Source organism: Delphinus delphis, chromosome 18, assembly GCF_949987515.2.
Source record: "Delphinus delphis chromosome 18, mDelDel1.2, whole genome shotgun sequence".
Classification (NCBI taxonomy): domain Eukaryota; kingdom Metazoa; phylum Chordata; class Mammalia; order Artiodactyla; family Delphinidae; genus Delphinus; species Delphinus delphis.
The window spans coordinates 16,431,431-16,452,129 of record NC_082700.1 but is presented as its reverse complement, the minus strand read 5'-3'; the positions used below and the strand labels follow the sequence as shown (position 1 = coordinate 16,452,129).

At 46.7% G+C, this 20,699-nt stretch overlaps 1 protein-coding gene across 3 annotated transcripts in view; it reads left to right on the top strand.

Annotated features, from left to right (window-relative positions):
• Positions 1-13,163: 13,163 nt before the first annotated feature.
• The window catches only part of FAM124A (family with sequence similarity 124 member A), a 111,164-nt gene continuing 103,628 nt past the window's right edge, over positions 13,164-20,699 (top strand). For 2 of the 3 annotated variants that reach the window (XM_059995907.1, XM_059995905.1), the window contains exon 1: positions 13,164-13,346. In XM_059995907.1, coding sequence (XP_059851890.1) covers positions 13,282-13,346 — 65 coding nt within the window. In that variant the 5' untranslated portion in view covers positions 13,164-13,281. Of the gene's footprint in view, positions 13,347-14,938; positions 15,047-20,699 lie in introns of those variants that run through there. The other variant, XM_059995906.1, reaches the window with a different exon arrangement.

Genomic DNA, 20,699 nt, shown 5'->3' with positions numbered 1-20,699 from the left:
TTATGATATATTTTGAGCTAAATATTTCTACCTAAATCCTGAACATTTCCATAGCCTTATGTTTTCCTCTGGTTATTTGTTTGCCATTTTTGTTTTTTTTTTTTACAAGGGAGCAAAAACATTTGTAGAAAATAATTCTCATATATAAATAAAAACAGCTACAGAAACAGACTCACAGACATAGAGAAGAGACTTAATGGTTGCTAAGGGCAGGGGATGGGGGCAGTGAAGGATTGGGAGTTTGGGATTAGCAGATGCAAACTAGTATATATAGGGTGGATAAACAACGAGGTCCTACTGTATAGCTCAGGGAACTATATTCAATATCCTGTGATAAACCATAACGGAAAAGACTATGAAAAAGAATGTATATATATATAACTGAGTCACTTTGTTGTAGAGCAGAAATTAACACAACATTGTAAATCAACTATACTTCAATAAAATCTTTTAAAAAACTCCACTGTTTTTTTCTCAACCTCAAGGTTAGCTATGCAGCAACAACTTTAAGACACAGGCTCAACAATTTCTGGAAATATGTATATGAATATTCTGGACCAACAATTCAGTAAGAATCGTTCATCTCACTTCCTTACCTTGGATTTTACGCTCGCGAAGCAGCCTGCTGGTCATAATTTGTCTTACAGGCAGAGAATGTATTGAGTGGTGAACTTGAGTCTTTGGGAGAATTTTTAGTATTTCTATTTCTCACTCTAAATGAATGAATTGACATGGTGATCGTACATCAATCTCTTGTGAGTCAGGTGTATACAAAACAGCCACTAAAACACTGGTTAGTTCTGGGGGTCCTAGCAAGTCAGAGTTCCCCACCCTCTACATCCTCTAGAATGCTATGGTCACACCCAAGTGTGGTTACCATTTTGTGAGCTCTGACTGGACCTTCTAGTTTACCTTTATAACGTCTCCATTTGGTTCTTAGTTACAGCAGCAACTACCATAGTTACATCTCCTACTGTGCCTTCCCTCTGCATCTGCCCAGCAGACCCTAACTGAGTGTCCCACAGGCATGTCTTTTTTATTTATTTATTTATTTATTTATTTTTGGCTGCGTTGGATCTTCGCTGCTGCTTGCGGGCTTTCTCTAGTTGCAGCGAGCGGTGGCTACTCTTCATGGCGGTGCACGGGCTTCTCGTTGCGGGGGCTTCTCGTTGCGGTGGCTTCTCTTGTTGCAGAGCACAGGCTCTAGGGCACGTGATCTTCAGTAGTTGTGGCACGCGGGCTCAGTAGTTGTGGCTCACGGACTCTAGAGCGCAGGCTCAGTAGTTTTGGCGCACAGGCTTAGTTGCTCCTCGGCATGTGGGATCTTCCTGGACCAGGGCTTGAACCCGTGTCCCCTGCATTGGCAGGCGGATTCTTAACCACTGCGCCACCAGGGAAGCCCCCCACAGGCATTTCAAGCTCAACACTTCTAAGACATAATTCAGAGTCTCACCCTGCAAGCCCATTCTTCCTGCTGCTCCCACAGGTGGTAGGGGATCCTAGGAGAGATTTAAGCAGAGTAGTTACACGATCTGGTTTGCATTTCTGGTTTGCATTCCCTACCTGGTGTAGAGAATAGATTGTTAGAGGACAGGAGTGGATACAGGGGGTCAGTTAGGAAGATATCACAGTCATCTAAGTCAGCAATGATGTTGGCCTGGACTGAGGGATGACGTTGAAGAGGGAGGGAAGGAACACTTACGAGATATGTATGAGGTGTATTTGTGATGACTGGATGTGAAAGGTGGGACAGAGGAAGACATCAAAGATGACCCTGGGTTGTGGTGGATGGTGGGATCATTCACTATGAAAAGACAGCAGGCTTGGGGAGGAAGATCATCATTTCTCATTTGGACATATTGCATTTGACACATCTCTGAGACATCCAGAGATTCCATGTAGGGAACTGGACTTACTCTTTGAGCTCAGCTGGGAGAAATGGGTCAGAGATACAAATTTAGACGTTGTCAGCCTATTGATAGTATTTGTATTCATGGGCATGCATGGAATCATCAAGGAAATGATTAGAGAATGTAAAGAGAAATAGAGATAGAACCAGACAGAGAGAGAAGAACTAGAACAGAGTGACTCCAGTACAAGAAGTCAGACTGATCTGTAGGATCTGGTAAAGGCCTCTGACCCACAGGGTCCGGAGCTGTGGGAGGAGAACCGGCAGGGGTGATGTCAAGAGAGGGGGATGCTCTAGGGAGGAGGGCATGGCCACCTGGATGGGCTGCTGCTGAAAGATCAAGTTGAAGTGTCTATAACCTTTCCCTTGGGAAAAATTCCATAATAGAACTGGAAAACGTTTATCACAAAGCCCCCCCAAAACAAACAAAAAACAGCTCTCTGGATAGCCATAGTTTATGGTTTGAAATGCAATGTAAATCCTAATTACATATAATAAACTTTTCAAAAATGATTTATGCAGCACCAAAATAATTGAAAAAAAATCCACACGATTTTTCATCCAGAAAGTTTGTCATTTCAACGTCAGACAGTTGCATGTTTCCAAATGTCTCAGTGTTTGGCAACATAGAAACCAAATGGGCAGGTGTTTGGCTGTCTTTTTTTTTTTCCCATGAATCATCCTGATATTTAGCATTATGTGCAAAACAGCCGAAAGCTTTCCACAGCTCGCTGACCCACATTCCCACCTTTCTAACATAAAGCTGGTGGTTGCACCTTGATCTTTTTGGTTATGCACTGTTGGTTTCTTAAATCACTTAGGACACCATTTGTCAGTGTTCCCAGACTCACAGATAAAATATCACATGTGTTCCCTCCCACCATGAAGCCAAACCCAGACAAATTTTGAGTCAGTAGCACGAGCCCTCCAAGATCCTCACATCAGGCTTTGCTTGTTTCCTAGGAGACGAAGCTGTGCAGCTAGTTACTATTCCAAAGCACACAGCCAGATTCCCATCACTATGATATATTCCATTTTCTATTCAGTTTCATCCCCAGGAGGAATCTCAGGGGTTATATGGAATTGCGCATTAAGACTTGCCCTTCTGTCAAACATTAATAGGATCACGGAATCATAATTCAGAGGGAGACTGGGGAACTCATGGAATCATTTCACTCACCATCAGCAGAAGAACGTTTAACGTAACCCTGAGGAACTAAGGAATTCCCATGTTTAAAAGACAGCTCCTTTCCCCTCCATCAGAAATGATTCTACAACCTCCGGCAAACAATTCTCACTGCTTAGCAGCCTCTACCCTGTGAGAATCCTGGGTGACATGGCGTCAACACCCATCACAGTAGGAGATTGCTAGTCAAAGATAGACTGGGAAGAAAATGATCTAATTCACTTAGCGATGATTCAGATATAATATTTTGAATTCTGGAAAATATTATGGAAAAGTGAAAGCACCAAAACACAGCCAGTTCACAACATAATGTTTTCCACACTAGATTACTCATGCCAGGAAGAGTCCAGAGGTCACTTGGGTCAACTCTTGAGGAGATGTGGGAATTAACCACTGTCACTCAGTGTACCCTTTTTTCATGCTTCTTCCAGTAAATAAATCTCCCAGTGGGATGAGACTTAATTATTTGAACTGTGTCTGCTCTGTTACATATCTTTGAAAAAATTTTTAGTGTCCTCCAAGGAATTAGAAAAGGCATCAGAACATCCACCGTCCATGTGCTCAGTCACCCTTTCAGCAACATTGGTAGAATGCCTACTGTGTACTAGGCTCACTGTTAAGTGCTAGGCATAGAGGCATCTGTTGTAATGACATCCTCTGTCAATCACTGTGATAGACAGAGAAGGTACAGTGGTGAGTGGAAACGTCTGGGCTTCGTGAAACTTATCATTTAGAGGTGGAAAGAGGGAATGATCAAAGTACCACACAAACAAATACAAAATGACCACTACGTTAGATCCTCTGAAAGCATAAATAGGGGGACCCACCTAATGAGGGAGGAAATAATGACTGAGAGGCAACCCGATGACCAAGTGAACCACGTGAAAAGTATCCCAGACAGGGAAACTGGCAGAGCAAAGGCTCTGTGCCTGGAGAGGAAGTGCAGTTGGTCATTTGAAGAACTAAAAAAGGCCAGTGTAGTCGAGAACAGAGAATGCAGAGAGAATGGCAGTGGGGTTGGTGTGGGGCACAGTGGTGACACATGGGTGGAGGTTTGGTACAGCTCTGCTCTCCATCCTAAGAGCAACAGGAAGCTCTTGTAATCCTTCAGGCTGTACAGGGGATGCCACAGCCAGATTTGTCTTTCAGGAAGAGCACTCTGGCTACAGTACAGTGACTAAATGAGAGGGGCAGGAATGGACGCAGGGATCCATTTGAAAAATTAGTGTAGTAAGCTAGCTTAGAGAGAAGGGAGGAATGGACTAGGGTGATGGCAGTGGAGTTGAAGACAAGAGAAAATTTCAGGGCACATCTAGCAAGCAGAAACAGCAGGACTTGGTGATGAACTGATAAATGGTTAAGGGAAAGGAGACTTTTCAAGGATGAAACCTCTGGCTTGCATACTAGGAGGGATGGTGATACCACTTACTGAGATGAGAAACAGAGAAGAGCATCATGGCAGGGTGAGCGGGTAGAGAGGATGGGCGTGGCCACCACGAGTTCAGTTTTCTATGACTTTAATTGGAAGTGCCTTTGGGACATCCAAGAAGAGACGTCAAGGAGACAGTAAGATCGACAAGTCTGAGGTACAGAGGCGATGTCGCAGTTAGAGGTTCGTATTGGGAGTGTATGTGCATCCGTTGAAATCATGGGTCAAGGGAGAGAGTGCAAAGTAAGAGGAGAAGAGAGCCTAGGAACAGACTTTGAGGACTCCAGTCCATGAAACCTTCGGAAGAGGCTGCATGAGAGCCAAAGTAGATGTGACCAGAGGGATGGGAAGCAAACCAGGAAGCGTTATACCATGGGAACCCAGAAAAGAGACTGTCCCAAGAAGAAGGGAGGCATTAGTGTCTAAGGAATCTGAAGCCTATGTGGAATGGAAGGAAACGGAGATGACAGATACGGACAATGCTTTCAGGAAATGGGCTGTGCGAAGGAGTGGCAGCTGCTGAAAGAGGATGTGGAGCTTAAAAGGTCTTTTTGTTGTTCAGCATGAGAGACAGGACTATTTAAACGTTGATGGGAGAGATCTCGAGAGAGGTTGAAGATACAGCAGAGAGAAACGGCAAGCGGCAGGGCAACGTTTCTGGGAAGGACGGATGGGATAGGAGCCTTTAGATGGAGAGATTTTATTTTGAGGATAGTCATTGTGGGTGTTGACAGCCCACGCAATTGCCTGAGCAAGCATCTGTTGCCAGCATCATGGTCCCAAAGATACTGGCAGTACCTCTTCACATCGCCACCCTGAGGCGGCCAGTCTAGTCAGAGCACTGCCTACCAGTCAACCCAGCGGAGTGGTCATCTGAGCCTGAGGCTTTGTTCAAGCCCCTGCCAGTCCCACAGTAGGGCTACCTTCTCATTCAGTGGCCACGTTGTTTGTAAACCCAGAGCACGACAAAGGGCTCTGGACCCCCAGACATAGTTCTGGCAAAAAAGCTAGCAAACGAGGTGAGTACACCCACAGGGTCACATAAAAGGTCCGGGGTTTATGGAGGTAAGGAGGAACCTTTCATCCTGGCTTTGGATTTGAGAAAGGTGATCACTGTCAGGTTGCTTCTTAGCTCTTGAATAAGCTGGCAGCTGCTCAAGGGCAAGAACTGTGCTTTTTTATTTATGTCCCCAGTGTCTAGCACTATCCGGGATACAGCTGATGGACCAGGAGGCCAGGATCCCTCACAGGGGGTGAAAAGAGGATAGAGAGAGAAATGAGACTGGAAAGAGAGCCCGGTGGAGGGTCAGCGCCGGGTTGAGGTGTTCGCCCGTATTCTGTGAGTCGATGGGGGCCGTGAAAGTTCTTAAATCTGCAGACCTATCCAGAGACCTTTAGGGTGGTTCAACTCCGAGATGCGTAAATAGAAGTCTTTATGAGGTTAGGGAACAGGTGGGGAGACAGAAACAGGAGTAAGAAGGCCGGGAACATAAATATGTATCTTGGAGTTTTAAATTGCAGGTGGAGCAGCTGTAAAATGAAGGCATTATTGGGGTGGAAAGGATGATTGTCAGCCAAATGTCAAAGTCCTCACTGGACCAGGGAAGGAACAAGGAAGTCTGTTATATCAACCCACCAGGAGCAAGGGGACCAGAAGGGGTGGGAAGGATGTGGAAGGGAAGGCAGAACAGCCTAGACCTCAAAGAAGAAAGGCTTGTGCCCTTCCCTTTTCTGTTTGATGAATTCTATTCACTCCTTAAGTCTCAACTTACGTTTTCTATTCTGTGAAACTTTCCCAACCCTTCCTCCTCCTCGTTCTCGCCCACCTGGCCCAACCCTGCTCAGGATGTATTGTTTCCTCTCTTCCATCCCTTCCATGGCTTTAACAGCGTTTCGAAACTGAACTGCGCACACATCTGTCATGACATTAATTACATTGTATTGAGGTTTACAGTTCACTTGCCTGGATCCCCCAGTAGGCAGGGGGTTCAAGGGCAGGGGTTTATCTTATTTGAACCAGATCCATCACGATACCCAAGTCAGTATCAATTTTTTTTTTTTTTTTTTTGCGGTACACGGGCCTCTCACTGTTGTGGCTCTCCTGTTGCGGAGCACAGGCTCCAGACACGCAGGCTCAGCGGCCATGGCTCACAGGCCCAGCCGCTCCGCGGCACGTGGGATCTTACAGGACCGGGGCACGAACCCGTGTCCCCTGCGTCGGCAGGTGGACTCTCAACCACTGCGCCACCAGGGAAGCCCCCAAGTCAGTATCTTTTGAGGAGAGAGTGAGGGCATGGCATTGGTGTGGAGGTGGGCAGGTGCATTTGGACAGTCAGATACAGATCTTGAGAGAGCTCATGGAGAGAGAGACTTGGAAGCTGACAGCAGAACAAAATGATGATTAACACCCAACCCTTCCCACGTGCCGGGCGCTACCTCCATGTAATAACTTCTCAGTCCTCACAAGCCCTTAGTGTGCCTGTGATACAAACAAGGAAACTGACTCTCAGAGAAGTTACAAAACTTGCCTCAGATCACAAACCTAGTAGGTGGTAGCGGGAGAGTCTGAACTCGAGCAGTCTGGTCAGCGCGAAAACTCAGACCTACCCACTACGCATACTGTCCTGCCTCCTAGTGAGACGTCTTCAAAGGCAGTGTTACAGGCTAAATTTTGTACCTGCAAATTCATATATTGGAACCCTAATCCTCAGTACCCCGGAATGTGACCGGATTTGGAGTTAAGGTCTCTAGGGTAATAAAGTAAAATGAGGCCATTAGGGTGGGCCCTAATCCAATCTGACTGGTGTCTTTATAAAAAGAGGAGATTTGGACACACACACAGACAGGGATGTGCACACTGAGGAATGACCCCATGAGGACACAGAGAGAAGGCCGTCGTTTACAAGCCAAGGAGAGAGACCTCAGGAGAAACCGCATCTGCCAACACCTGGAGCTTGGATTTCCAGCCTCCAGAACGGTGAGAAATTAACTTCCTGTTATGGAAGCCACCCAGTGTGTGGTACTTTGTTATGGCAGCCCTAAGAAACGAAGACAGGCAGAGTGGTGGAAGACTGGGTCACTGAAGCAAAGTGTGAGAAGAGGAAGAGGAAAGACAGCCAACATCCCAAGTCTACATCGTTAATAAGATAAATAGCGGATCCGGCCACAATTCCCAGAAGGCATGACTGTCCTCTCAGGGGCCTGGAGGGCAGTGTCCTGCGTCTAGGGTTTCCCCGTATTTGTACATTTCCACAGCACTTTTCCAGAGGTCCTTCACGTTCCCATCTCATTTTTCACCCACCACCTGACAGTTGGAGGGGTAACCATGGGCACGGTGTGGGATGTCTGGCCTTGGACTCCAGATCTGCCCGGTAAACCGCAGGCTGAGAGTTCTTCCGGAGGCTCCAAGACAGGACCACTATCTTTGCTCTCCCCTATCCAAGCGGAGTCATTTATATTTTAATAAGATTATTTTCCAACTCAACAGTTTATCATTTCATGTATCCCTTTGCCATCTGGTCCCCTTATGCTTGCCTGTAAGGCTAGTGGCTTTCTTTGTCTAAGTAGACTTGTCAATAGTTGATAATTTTTCTTGTCATGATCATAATATTTATTTTTCACATCAGACAAAGTCTTCTGGAGACTTGGAAGAAAGATTCTTTTTTCATGTTTCTCTTTACCCTGAATATTTTATTGCTGGGTTACTTCCCCAACCAGGGATCAAACCTGCACCCCTGCAGCAAAGGCCTGGAGTCTTAAACACTGGACCACCAGGGAAGTCCCAGAAATGTATTTCTTAAAATAAAGAATTAAATAAAACTGAATGAACAAAACTTCTCAAACTCTACTGGATACCCTAAATTAGTGTATTAGATCAGGCTGGGCTTAAAACAAATGAGCCGGAAGATTTAGACTCATGCAGTGAAGAGGCCTAACTTCCCTCTAACTTGAAACTCAAACCCAAGCAAATCCCATGCCCAGGAGATATTTACTTTTATCTTTGTTCAATCTCTAGCCTTTAAATTTCTTATCTGAAAGCTACTTACCTTCTATTGTTTAAAACCTTTGGCGTTGTCCCAATTACTTTTGGCCTTCTTGATTACTAATCTATCTCTTTCACTGGCAAAATCAAAGCTTTTTACCATCAGATTATTTTGAGTTTTTCCTCCAATAATGGTGTCAGGTTCCTGGTAGGGCTTCCTCTAAGGAAGCTCAGCTTGGTGGGAGGGCCGGCCCTGTCCGTGGGGTCTGGAACAAGATAAATTGCCCTCTCCTTACCTCAAAAGTTCCATGAGGCCAGCCACTGCCTCTGACTTGTTCCAATGTGTGCCGGACACCCAGCCAATGCCTGGCACACAATGAGTGCTTAACAAATAAATAGACGATGGTCTTGTTTTCTAATACACCACCCCATGCTACAACATCCACAGAGGCTGAAACAGTATTCTAGGTGAAATACAACACGAGAGCGTGTTCAGATCTGTCTGAGAAAAAGTGATAAAAAAATCAGTGACATCTTGTAATCATATGCTCCGTGGTTTCTAGAGGGCTTCACATTTCCTCTGCGATTTATGCCAAGAACCCCATTTTAAGGACAATGGAAGCCCCACAGGTTTGTGTGAGGATTAAAGAGATTGTGCGCATAAGGCCCCTACCACAATGCCTGACTTGTCGTGAGAGCTTCTAAAACAGCTCACGATCTACCCTGTTTCTCTAGTGACCTGTCGGACTCTGGTCAGAAATCAGCTTTCATTTTTCCTGGCCTATTACACCCTACCTCAGTGTTCCTCCCATTCTCACGTGGATGGGAACGTCTTTAAGGAGGAGGGCAGGGCGTTCTAAGCAGACCAGTGACACTCCTCTGCCCGCATCTTACAGCGGGGAGGGGGAGGGCGTTGCATCTCCCCAACAGTTAAAGTGATCAACGCATCTTACAGCGGGATGGGGGAGGGCGTTGCATCTCCCCGACAGTTAAAGTGATCAACGTTAAATAGCTGGAAGTAGAGCCCAGGAACCATGTAAAGTTATGGGCAAAATACCCTATTGCGATCGCTACAAGGTCCTTGCTCTGATTACCCGCTGACAGCTCTTTTACCAAAAAAAAAATTACAAAGTGAGGCTCCAGGGACCTAAAAACTTACGCGGGAGCCCACGCACAGCTGGATACGGGTGCTCAGAGGAACAGTGAAGACTGTTCAGAATTTTTCTCTTCCCGCTAGTAATGCATCCCTGAGTCGCCATCTGAGGCTGTGCCAACAGTAAATAACACTTGTGTCCCCTGCAGCTGAGGGGGCCTGAATCAATGTATCATTTGAGATGCGGTCCAGGTTTTTGTCTGGTCTGACCTTTCTCTGGATATTTGAGAAAGACTGAAATAATTTAAGCAGCATCTCATTTTCTAAGGGCCATGCTAATTTCACTGTTTCTTCTCTGTTCTTTTTCTTAGTGTTGCCTTCCTGAGGGTGTACCTGGTCCACCTATAGACTTCCTGGCAGATGACAAGGACTCCATCCACATTAAATGGGTCACCCAGCTCCCCGACTCACTCACTGGGTGGCCTGGGGCAAGGCCCTTGAACTCACTGGGGTTTAGCTTCCTCGACTGTAAAGTGGAAAAATGAACCTATTTCACAGACCTTTGTGCAGGATTAAATGAGGTGACAAATATGAATTGTCCCTACACAGAATAGACAAAGGTAGGTTCCCTCGTGGCTGTAAGGATAACAAGGTAGCAGAATGTTCATTGGACTTACCTATTTGGCCACTTTTATCACTCCCTTTAACCTGGTCTCATGCACACTGTATTTGTCCTTCTACTTTTCTTTTTTTTTTTTTTGCGGTACGCGGGCCTCTCACTGTTGCGGCCTCTCCCGTTGCGGAGCACAGGCTCCGGACGCACAGGCTCAGTGGCCATGGCTCACGGGCCCAGCCACTCCGCGGCATGTGGGATCTTCCCGGACCGGGGCACGAACCCGCGTCCCCTGCATCGGCAGGCGGACTCTCAACCACTGCACCACCAGGGAAGCCCTGTCCTTCTACTTTTCAAATAGGCTATAATGACCTATTGATTTCGGGGAGATGTTACATGTGTATAGAACTGCCTCACTGTCATCTTTGCCATTTTGTGTCCTTCTGGTCCCCCAGCTTTCCTTCCCTCCCTCTCTAATCAAATGCTCAGGGCCCTGTCCTGCCACACACTTGCTGGTCTCCGCACTGGGAAAGCTCTCCTCACTAACCCCCTCCACGCTGGGGCTGCTTCCCTTTCATTCACTCAACACGTATTTATTGCTCGAAGAACTATTCCAGGTGCTGGGAATACAGCAGTGAACAAAACAGAGTCCCTGCTCTCCTGGAGCTGGCATTCCATGGATAGGATTGGGGAAGAAAGAACAGGTAATTAGTCAACAAACTTATCATATGTTACGTGCTGGCAGAGTTATAAGAAAGAGCAGAGCAAGGTAGGGGATACTGTGATGGGTTTAGTTGGGAAGGGCTCTCTGATGAGGGGCCATTTGAACAGACTCCTGAAAGACATGTGGTAGGAGCCTTGCAGAAAATCTGGGAGAAATTATTCCAGGGAGAAGAAATGGCAAGTGCAAAGGCCCTGAGGCAGAAGAGAGCTAAATATGCCTTCCCAAGAGAGCGTTCCCTGACATTCCAACTTGAATTACATTCTCTCTCAGGGCACACTGTTCTTTTCTTCACAGCATTCATCTCCACTGATGTTTTATATATATATTTTAATATATACTTGTTTAATAAGTCTCCCTCTCCTGATTATAAGCTCAGTGAGGGCAGGCCTCATATCTGTTGCTGTTTTCCCTTATTTGTATATCCAGAATTCAGCCTCCTGTTTGGTATTTAGTTATCAACTGCATGGATAAATTTAAGATGGTCATTAATGACATTGTGCTTTAAATCTCTCACAACATTCCTTTAGCCTCATCTGAGAATTTTCTTTTAGGAATTGGTACATGGGGTGGGAGGTGGGGGGAGTCTCCTTTGAACTGGCATGCTCCTTTCTTTCAGCTAATGAGCACAAATTGAGTATAATATATCCATTTCTGTTTTGTGTGCAAGGAATTTTATGCTCAGTAAGGACAATTCAGTTAAGATTTGGGGTTGGCATATTTACCTGTGTTTTTTCTTGATGATGAGATTGCATGTCTATTCTTCTTTTGTTTAGTTGGATTTCTCTTTTATGTAATTTAATTAAGATAAGAATCAAAAGGAGTGACATTTAGGTAAGTAGGAAGAAAGAACAGAAGGGAGGGGAGAGGGAGAGAGGAAAGACAATGGATTCCCCTTCAGTGATACCACTTGTCACTGCTTTGCAAATTGAGACTGGGAATGTAGCTAGCTCATGCTTTAAAAGTAATGATAGCTGCCTGGTACTAGTGCTTAGCATGTATCAGGACCAATGCTATGTATTTTTATGTATGATCTCATTAAATTCACAACAGGCTCTAGGGTAGATATCAATAGTCCCATCTTACAGATAAGTAAATAAAGGCTCAAAGAGGTTAGATAACTTGCTTTAAAACAGAAGAAAGAAGAAATGAGTGCCTTCCAGTGGCTTGGACAGGGCTGTCAGAATTAAATCCAAACTGTTTTGATTCTCCCTGCCCCCAAGTTCCATCCAGCCTCACCCTACTAAGAGGCGGTGAGGCCCTCCAACGGTGATCGTTAACTCACCCCAGGTGCTGAGTGGGGTACTTTACAAACATCCATTATCCCCTTACAACAACAACCCCTGAATGCAGGTGCCTGCAATGGTCTTTAAGTTATTTTTAAAGGCTTTTTTTTTTTTTTTAACTAGCAAAAGAATGCATGACACCAATTGTAAACTGGCACGTTGGTGGTGGGAAGCCACTCAGACCTGTGCTAAGAAAGGTGATAATGAATTCACTGTTGGCAATTCTGAGGGAACTGTACGAAAACACCTAGATGTTCTAACTGGTCCAGAAGTAGAACTGATTCCTCCTTGCTTTCACCGTGCGGCCGGGGGTTTCTCGGTGGGACTCGCGACGCTGGGGCTGAGGAACCTCCGGGCAATCCCTAGGATTCTGAATTCTGGGACTGTGGGCCCAGGGGAGAGGGACGGCTCACTCACACATCACACGCGGTCACAAAGCACAGACGGGAACACGCGGTCAGCAGACACCCAGAAGCGTGCACATACAAATACATACCAACCCACAGCGAACCACAAAGACAAGTGCGCACGACCACACAGACCTCGCCCACTCATGCATTCACATCACTCATAGGCGTGCAACACGCGGGCTCACGCGAGCTCGCGCACAGACTCACAGCCGGAGCACACACCCTCTTGCGCGCGCACCTACCCTCGCGCACATGCACACACTTTCTTGCGCGCGCACATATTCTGCACACATCCCCCCGCGCGCGCTCACACCGCGTGCACACGCCCTCTTGCGTACGCACATACCCTGGCTCACGTGCACACCCCCGCGCGCACACGCGCTCCGTGCACTCACCCTCTTGCGCGCGCACACGCTTGCAAGGCCGAGCGGCGAGGGGCGGGGCGGGAGCAGCCCCGGGGGCCTGGCTGGGCGCGGCCAGGAGAGGGCGCGGCGCGGGGTGGCTCCTGAGTTGTTTGCCGGATCCCGGGCCGTGAGACGCTCAGAGGGAGCCCAGCCAGCTCGGGCTGGTCCGGGCTGCGCTGGGCGGCCCGGAGGGAGCGCGTCCCGGGTCACGCCGGCGCCCGCGAGCGGAGCGCGGCGGGGAACGCGCCATGGACCCCAAGGCGGGTAGCGGCGAGGAGGATGACTGCGTGGACTCGGGCGCAGAGACCGGAGGGTGAGCGGCGCGGGCCGGGCAGTGGGCGGGGGCCACTCTCCGAGTTGCGCGGCGGCTCTTCCCGGCCCGGGACCTTCCTGGACCCCGCGCCGGAGTCGCTTCGGCGGGACGCGGCTGCGGGGACCGTTTCTCCTGCCGGGTCCCCTGGGGAAACCGGAGGGGCTGTGGCGAGCCCGCTCTTTGCTGGGCCGGCCCTGAGGGCAGAGCGGCGGGGTCCGTGGCTTCCCCGGTCAGGGCGGGCCCCACCCTGGAGGGCAGAAAAGTGGAAGAACTCAAGGTTCAGAGTAACCCCACGCAGCCCACACCACCCCAGACCCTCTTGCCCTCCGTCATCACTGAGCTGATGCGGAGTGCCGGGCAAATGCAGTGTCCCCCGGTATCACCGTTAGAGAGACAAGGGATGCTCTTGCACTTGTTTCCACCTTCCGCGAGGACTTTCTTATTGTTGCTCCGGAACCCCCTGGAGTCCAGGATGGGGGTCTGGGGGTGGGGAGAAAAGGTAAAGCGGGTAGGACACGTGAGACCTAAGAGTCTTTCAGAAGTCTTCTAAGAGGATGGCGTTTTTCATTTTATGGCTTTATTGTGCTTGCCAAGACGCCATCCCCAGCTCCTCCACTGCCCCGCCGAGCTTCCTCACTTCTGAGCGCACCTGTCCCAGCTGGAGCCGCTTGCCTTGGGCACAGGTGGGATGAAGATGGTGCTATGATCTAGCCTTGCTTATTTTTAAAAATGTCCTCTTCTCTTCGGCGGACTCAAACAATTAGTCCAAACCTTTGGAGACTAATTAACCCTCTCCGAGCAACACTGTTTTCCTGAGTGGGACAAAAGACTGAATGTCTTTTAGGAGACGAACGTCATTGTAAAGCCTTCCGCCCAGCCCCTGTCTCTAGAGGACTTCCCGGTGCAGAGTCAGCACTACATCCAGGATGCGGGTACCGACCCAGAAGGAAAGGGTGTCTTTGCCTATCTGCAGTAACCCAGGGGGAGGGCTGGAGCTGCCCAGAACACAGAAATCCTCATTCCAAGAAGGCTGGGGAGATTTAGACATAGATCTAAGGATTTGGCAACCCTGAGAGGACAGGAAGAGAGTCCAGGCCCAGAATAGACCTAGGGTCACACCTGACCCGGAGAAAGGCTCCCTAGGCAGCCCCCCCCCCCGCCTGCCCAACCCCACCCTTCCTTACAGCCTCTATCCACTGGAACCGAAATCCAGGAGTTTACTGCCCCCAAACAATTACCCTGCAATGGGCTTTCCCTGTTATCCGCACTTGTGATCATTGATGGTTCGCTACAGAACCCTGTTACACTGCAGTGTTGTAACCTGACTCCAAATACTGAACTCCTGTGCTTTCTCCCACGCTTTGTATGTGGGGCATTTATCAACTTTAATTGAAGATCCTTGGCTTCCCCCACCTACCCCCGCCCCGCCCCAGTTAGCTGAACAGGAGTAGAAGAAACAAAACAAAAGTAATCGGGTCATTTTCAGCTGGGTTAAATAAAGCACCGGCGGGTCCATTGGTTTTCAATGTGCAGAGCTCACCTGAAACGGATCTTTTATGCCAGGGCTCTCTCGGAGAAACGGAGAGAAAGCCCTGACCCGGGAGTGTCATCACCCCAGGATCCCAACGAACAGCATGACAGCTGTCGGGGCTCCTGGGAGGGGCGTGCTGAGCTGCTGACGCCTCGCTGTCTCTAAGTGTGTAAGTTAACAGGACAGAATTGTTTGAAGAATTCTTATTGCTTCCGTAGCATTCTTAAGCTAAAGGTCAAGTGGCGTGCATTTAAATGAGATGGTTTCAGTGAATGCTTCTCAGTCTTGTATTTGCTGCATATTCATATATCCCTTAAAGTTGAGATTACGTATTAAAAAACCGTTCAGTTTCCCTGCTTTTCCAGAGCTTGCCACCTCTTACCCTCTCCAGCTTCCATACAGCTACCTGTCGAGATTGTGTAGAAAGCATGAAGAAAGCTTGCTCCGTATGTGTGTGTTATCATTATTTTTAAAAACGCAAATCGGATCATGTCTCTCTGCCTTGCAAACTTTTAGTGGTTCTGTCATCTATAAAGCGTGAAGGGTTTAGCATGGCCTACAAGCCCCAGTGTTCATGGGGTCCCCACCCCTCTCTCTCTCTGGCCTTGTCACTTGGCAGGCTCGTCCCTGCACCCTGCATATAACCACATCAGCTGGGTTTCTTCCAATTCCTCACCTTGTCAAGCCGCCCTCTTTGCCCCTAGGCCCTTCTCCACCTGGCACGCCTGTCGGCCAGGTGAAACTCTACTCTTCTTTCAAGAGTCAGCTCAAGTGACACATCCACTCAGACAGGGAGCCTTAATTTGGGTGCATGAATTGCTTTAAGTTGCATGCAGAATGATGGGCTTTGTGAAGTTTTCTAAGATACCGTTTTTCATCAGATTCTCAGAGTAGCCTGTGATCCCCTCCAAACCACGTTTGGGCAGGGTGTAAGTTTCATGTTCATCATGCTGCGTTTGAAGTATTGGGAGACAGCCAAGTAAAGATGATGAGTCAGCAGTCGAGTAATCTACCTAGAGAGGAGGTCAGACAGGAGGACTGCAGTTGGGAACCGTCAGCCTAAAAATGGCAATTGAAGCCCTAGGAGTGGATTCGATCCACTAAAGTTCATAGCAGACACGAGCCTGGCGTTTACTATGTGCCAGGTACCATTCTAAGACTCACATGTTTCATTAATTCATTTAATCCTTCAACAAATCTGGGAAGCAGGTACTATTTAAGACCAGCCTTGAAAAACTACAGCATTTAAATGTCAGGTAAAGGAGGGTGAGCTGATAAAGGAGGCTGAGAAAAATTAGGCATGAAATGAAAAAAGGAAGAAGGTGATATCCTAGAAGCCAAGGGAAGAAAGGAAAGAGATCAGCTGTGCTGTTGAGAAGTAAATCAGGATGAGGAAGTCATCTCCCTTCTTTTTAAAGGGAGATGATGAAAAGGCGGAGGAGTAGTGGAGGAGGAGGTGGCTGGAGCCCTTTGTCTGGGAAAGGGAGGGGTGAGAAGTGACAGTAGCTGGAGGGGAGAGTGGGATGAGGGAAGGATTTCTTAAACGTAGGCATGAATTGGGCAATAAATGCATGAGCATTTATTGAAGGGATTCTGTAAATGGGGAATGATAACTACGCAGGAGAAAAACGGATATCTGTAATGTCAGCTTTCTGAAAATGTGCAGGTAGGTGGACTTCAGGTCACGTGGACAGATTGGCTTTGGAAAGAGGAGGGACATCCCTGTTGCACCCAGTGGGAGAGAAGGGAAGATGGGTTTCCGTTCAGTGCAAATGCAGCCCCCCGTCCCCCAGGAGAATGGAGACTTGACACTGTTGTTCCGGGCGATGGTGAGTGAGACCCCAGTCAAGATTAGTGATTACATATGAAGGTACTAGTCTACCTTGCCATTGCTTTTCCTGCAGCAGTGTTCACCCACCTGGGGGCAGGCGGAGAGAGACAGTGGGTAGTTGAGATCATCAGGGTTTGGGGGAGAGGGACTGTTGCTAGGCTGGGGTGAACAGAACATAGGAGCAAGGGAGATGTGCGGCTGTTGCTTGAGCTGATGACTGGTCCTTTCAGCAGCATATCGGAAGTGCTTCCAAGAACCTTCGTGGATTCCACTGCCAGTAGACAGACTGTGCTGATCCCTTTGAAAGTTACAGTCCACAGAGCCAGCCTGCTGGGGTTCAAATTCTGGCTCCTCCACCTAGGAATTGTGGAACCTTGAGCCAGTTACTTACCCTCTCCCTGCCCTCAGCTTTCTCCTTTGTAAGATGGGGATGACGATAGTACTAGTACTCACCTCATAGGGTGGTTGTGAGGATTAAATGGGTCTAGACACTTAAAGCCCAGAGAACAGTGCCTGGCATAAGTAAACCCTCAGTACATTATTATTTCTTATGAAACACTCCAAATGGTAAACTTAGAGTTTTATATGAATAAAAATGTACCTCTCCAGGTGCACTCAAGACCATATGTTCTTTGTTACGCATCACAGTAGAGGCTCTGATGCTTTTAAATGCCTTAAGCAACTTGATTACTGTTCAGAACATCTGAAAGGGTACAGCACATGCCTCAATCTGATCATTATTTTTATTTTGAAGATGAGGAAATGGAGGTTTCAGAGGGCGCGTGGCTAGTTAGTGGCCTAGCTCGCAGCTTGCGTCTCCAGCACACCTCCTGCCTAGTGAAGTTGCCTTTCAAAGAGCTATTTGGTCTGGAATTAATTCTTGTTTTCTGCTCAGACGTTTTCTTTTGCTCGAAATGCTACCTTTGCTGTCTGACGCCCCCAGCAATACAGGCTAAGATTGAACGCAAACTAGCATTCTTCTGTGGCGGTTGATGTCATTTTGAAACGCCCACTTTCCAGATCCACTTGAAAACAAGCCTTGTGCTTCTATGTACTTGCTGTTAGAAGAAACTGGCAAGTTGGCTACTGACCATGGTCAACTGTCTTAAGAAACAGAGTCTCTTAACAGAGGGACAGGCAGTGTTTTGTAAACCCAAACAAAAGGCTAAGATGAATGTTTTCCAATGGGTGTTGCATTAGTGCTGTCTCCCAGATTTGGCCTCTAAGCCAGTCTTTCAATATAACCATAGCTGATGGATTATTTTCATTCAGAAGTTTGACCTGGCATTAGCGGATCTCCACGTCTGTGGCAGCTGTCACTGAGCTTCTGAAAACATGGGGTCACACCATGCTCTTTATCTTTGGGTGAACTCCAACGGATGCGTCACTGTGATTTCAGTGATAAACAGTTCACAGGTCTAGAGTTTATAAACAGGTGGATGGAAAGGAATAGGTAGAATCCATTTTTAAAGGGGACAGGCTTAAAGAGTTTTAGATGGGGAAATGTTGCATAGAAGACAAGATGATCTATTAGGTACTCTGTTGTCTTTGCGTTCAAGGTGGAGCTAGATAGTTCTAAATTACCATGGCGTCTAATTCAATGGACTGGGAGTTAACAGATGAGGTCCGTGGTGCAGTGAGCTGGTGTTTTACTGAAATGCCAAGGTCAGTTCTTATCCCAGGATTTCCCTGGAAAAGAGAATTTAGGAAGGTATCCATTTTCTATAAATATCAAAATTGGCAAGTAGGCTGCTGACGGTGGAAAACTATCTTGAGTGCAGACCCCTTTATATTTAACCCCTATACGTATAACTGAAGTACAGTCAAGGGACCACATCCTACTTTCTGTTCATTATTGGCACAGATACTAAATAAATGTGATGTTTGAAAATGCGTTTACTCTATGTGTCAGGCATGTGAGTATATATAATCCTTGTATTATTCTGCTCATCTGTATCATGTGTCCACAAATTTTTCATCCTCAAATTTGTGGATTCACCTTGCACGCTTCATTCTGGCAAAGCTGAATGTCTCATTCAGAGCCAGCTGGATAAGTTCTTAGGATGTGAGACCAATAAGCAAAATTCCCAAGACAGGTACCCTGCAGCTTGCTTCCTCCTACCCAAAAAAGCTGGGAGTACACATCCCTCCGGAGAACCATACTCAGTATCTGAAATTGTTTGAACCTATTTATGCATACAGTTTTTTCAAGCTTTACAGCTTGTCTTTCACCAGCCCTATTTCTAGTAAATAACCTTTTGGGGTTATTTGGAATGTATTTTAAGAACTATAAAAGTCTTCATACCTTGACTCAGCCCCCATTCCCCATCATGATAATTTTTCCAAGGAAATTAAATACCAAGCTGTGTTTATAAATTTCTCATCACCATGTGCTTTGCAGAAGTGAACAATCGGGAACAATCATAGCCAACAAAAGGGAAATGGTCGACTAAATGATAGTACATCACCTTATCTAAAATTATAGTTACAGAAACCATGTAGCAGCATTTTATGATGGAGTTTAGTGAAAAGAGCAGTTTAAAATTGTATCTCCATCGTTACGGCAACTGAGTACAAATTACGTCACCAGGACCAGAGGCTGGAGAGTAATGTGAAGTTTTAGGTGACTTTTCTTTCTGTTTGATTTCTGTTTTGATGGTGGGTAGGGGTGGAAGTTGGGGTGATGGATGAGACTACAGAGCTGGGCAGAGGCCATCAGTCATAGAAAGAGGGGTGCGCTGTTGTGCACTGTCGAGCTTGAACGTCATCCAGAGAGGGACATGATCAGATTTGTGCCTTGCAAAGATTGGCTGCTGCGTGAGGAAGGAATTGGAGCAGGGCGAGAGTGACAGAAGACTGACCATTTGGCAGGCCTGACCTGGGCGGCGCTTTCCATCATGAGAAATATGGAGAGATTCGTGGCAGGGGCATCCGTTATGCCAGCACCTGCCCTAAAATACCCCCGTTGCACTTTAAGATTCTTGGAATATGTTTCGAATGTAAATTTCATTCTACATAGGTATCCATCTGTATGCAGATCTTTAAAATGTATGCATATGCGAAACCCATATGCTTCAAGAGTATTTGGAAGATCCTAGCTGAAAATACTGACAGAATTTTAAAAATAAAATAAATACGATTGCACATTCTTACTGAATGTTTTATTGGAATTGTCATGCAATTTCTTTGAAGCCTGGCCTTCTTAGGATGATCATATTGTAATGGAATTGTTTTGCTGTTGCATCTCCCACAGTGGATGTTGGTTGAGCTTTCATTGCATATATGTACAGTTACATTTCTAAGTATTGTCCTGCCTGGTTCCAGAAAGAATTTAACGCACCAACACTGGGGTTACAAATCCTGCATTTCAGAATGTGCTTGGTCCCTGACTCTCCTCTCTCATTTTCTCTCCCTCCATCTCCTCTGCCTTTTCCCTTAGCCAGCATGTCTCCGGGCTCTATCCAATCCCTTCTCCCTTCTAACTCCTTCCTTACCACCGCTCTACCTGCCTAGTTCAAGCCTCACCTCCTGGTCTCCTTACAGCTACTATCACTTTAGTTTCCTAATCAATGATATAAAAAATTGGATGAGATCTCCGTGGAGGCAGTTTGTAGTATATAAAGGGATATGCAAATGTGAGTAGTTGTTATTCTTTCCAGTTTTGAAATTCAGTGACTCTGTGACAACTAAAGTATTTCATTTGAAAAGAGAAAGTCACATGCTGTTTTTCTTCCATTTTGTTCCTCTAGCAATAAGTCGGTGCATGGTTTTGTGTGGGAGATGTAGGTTGTTTGAATTAGTGAGAGGCATGCTTTTTATGACTTTTTAAGAAAGTTTTGTATATATCCTTTTAATGTGGTAAGAAGCTCAATGGAGTAAAAATTGGATAATTCAAGAAAGGCAGCCTGAGACTAAGTAAATAAAAGGAGTGTATATCTATAAAATTAAACATAATTAACCACTTTATTTGCATAACTATGTCCCCTAACTA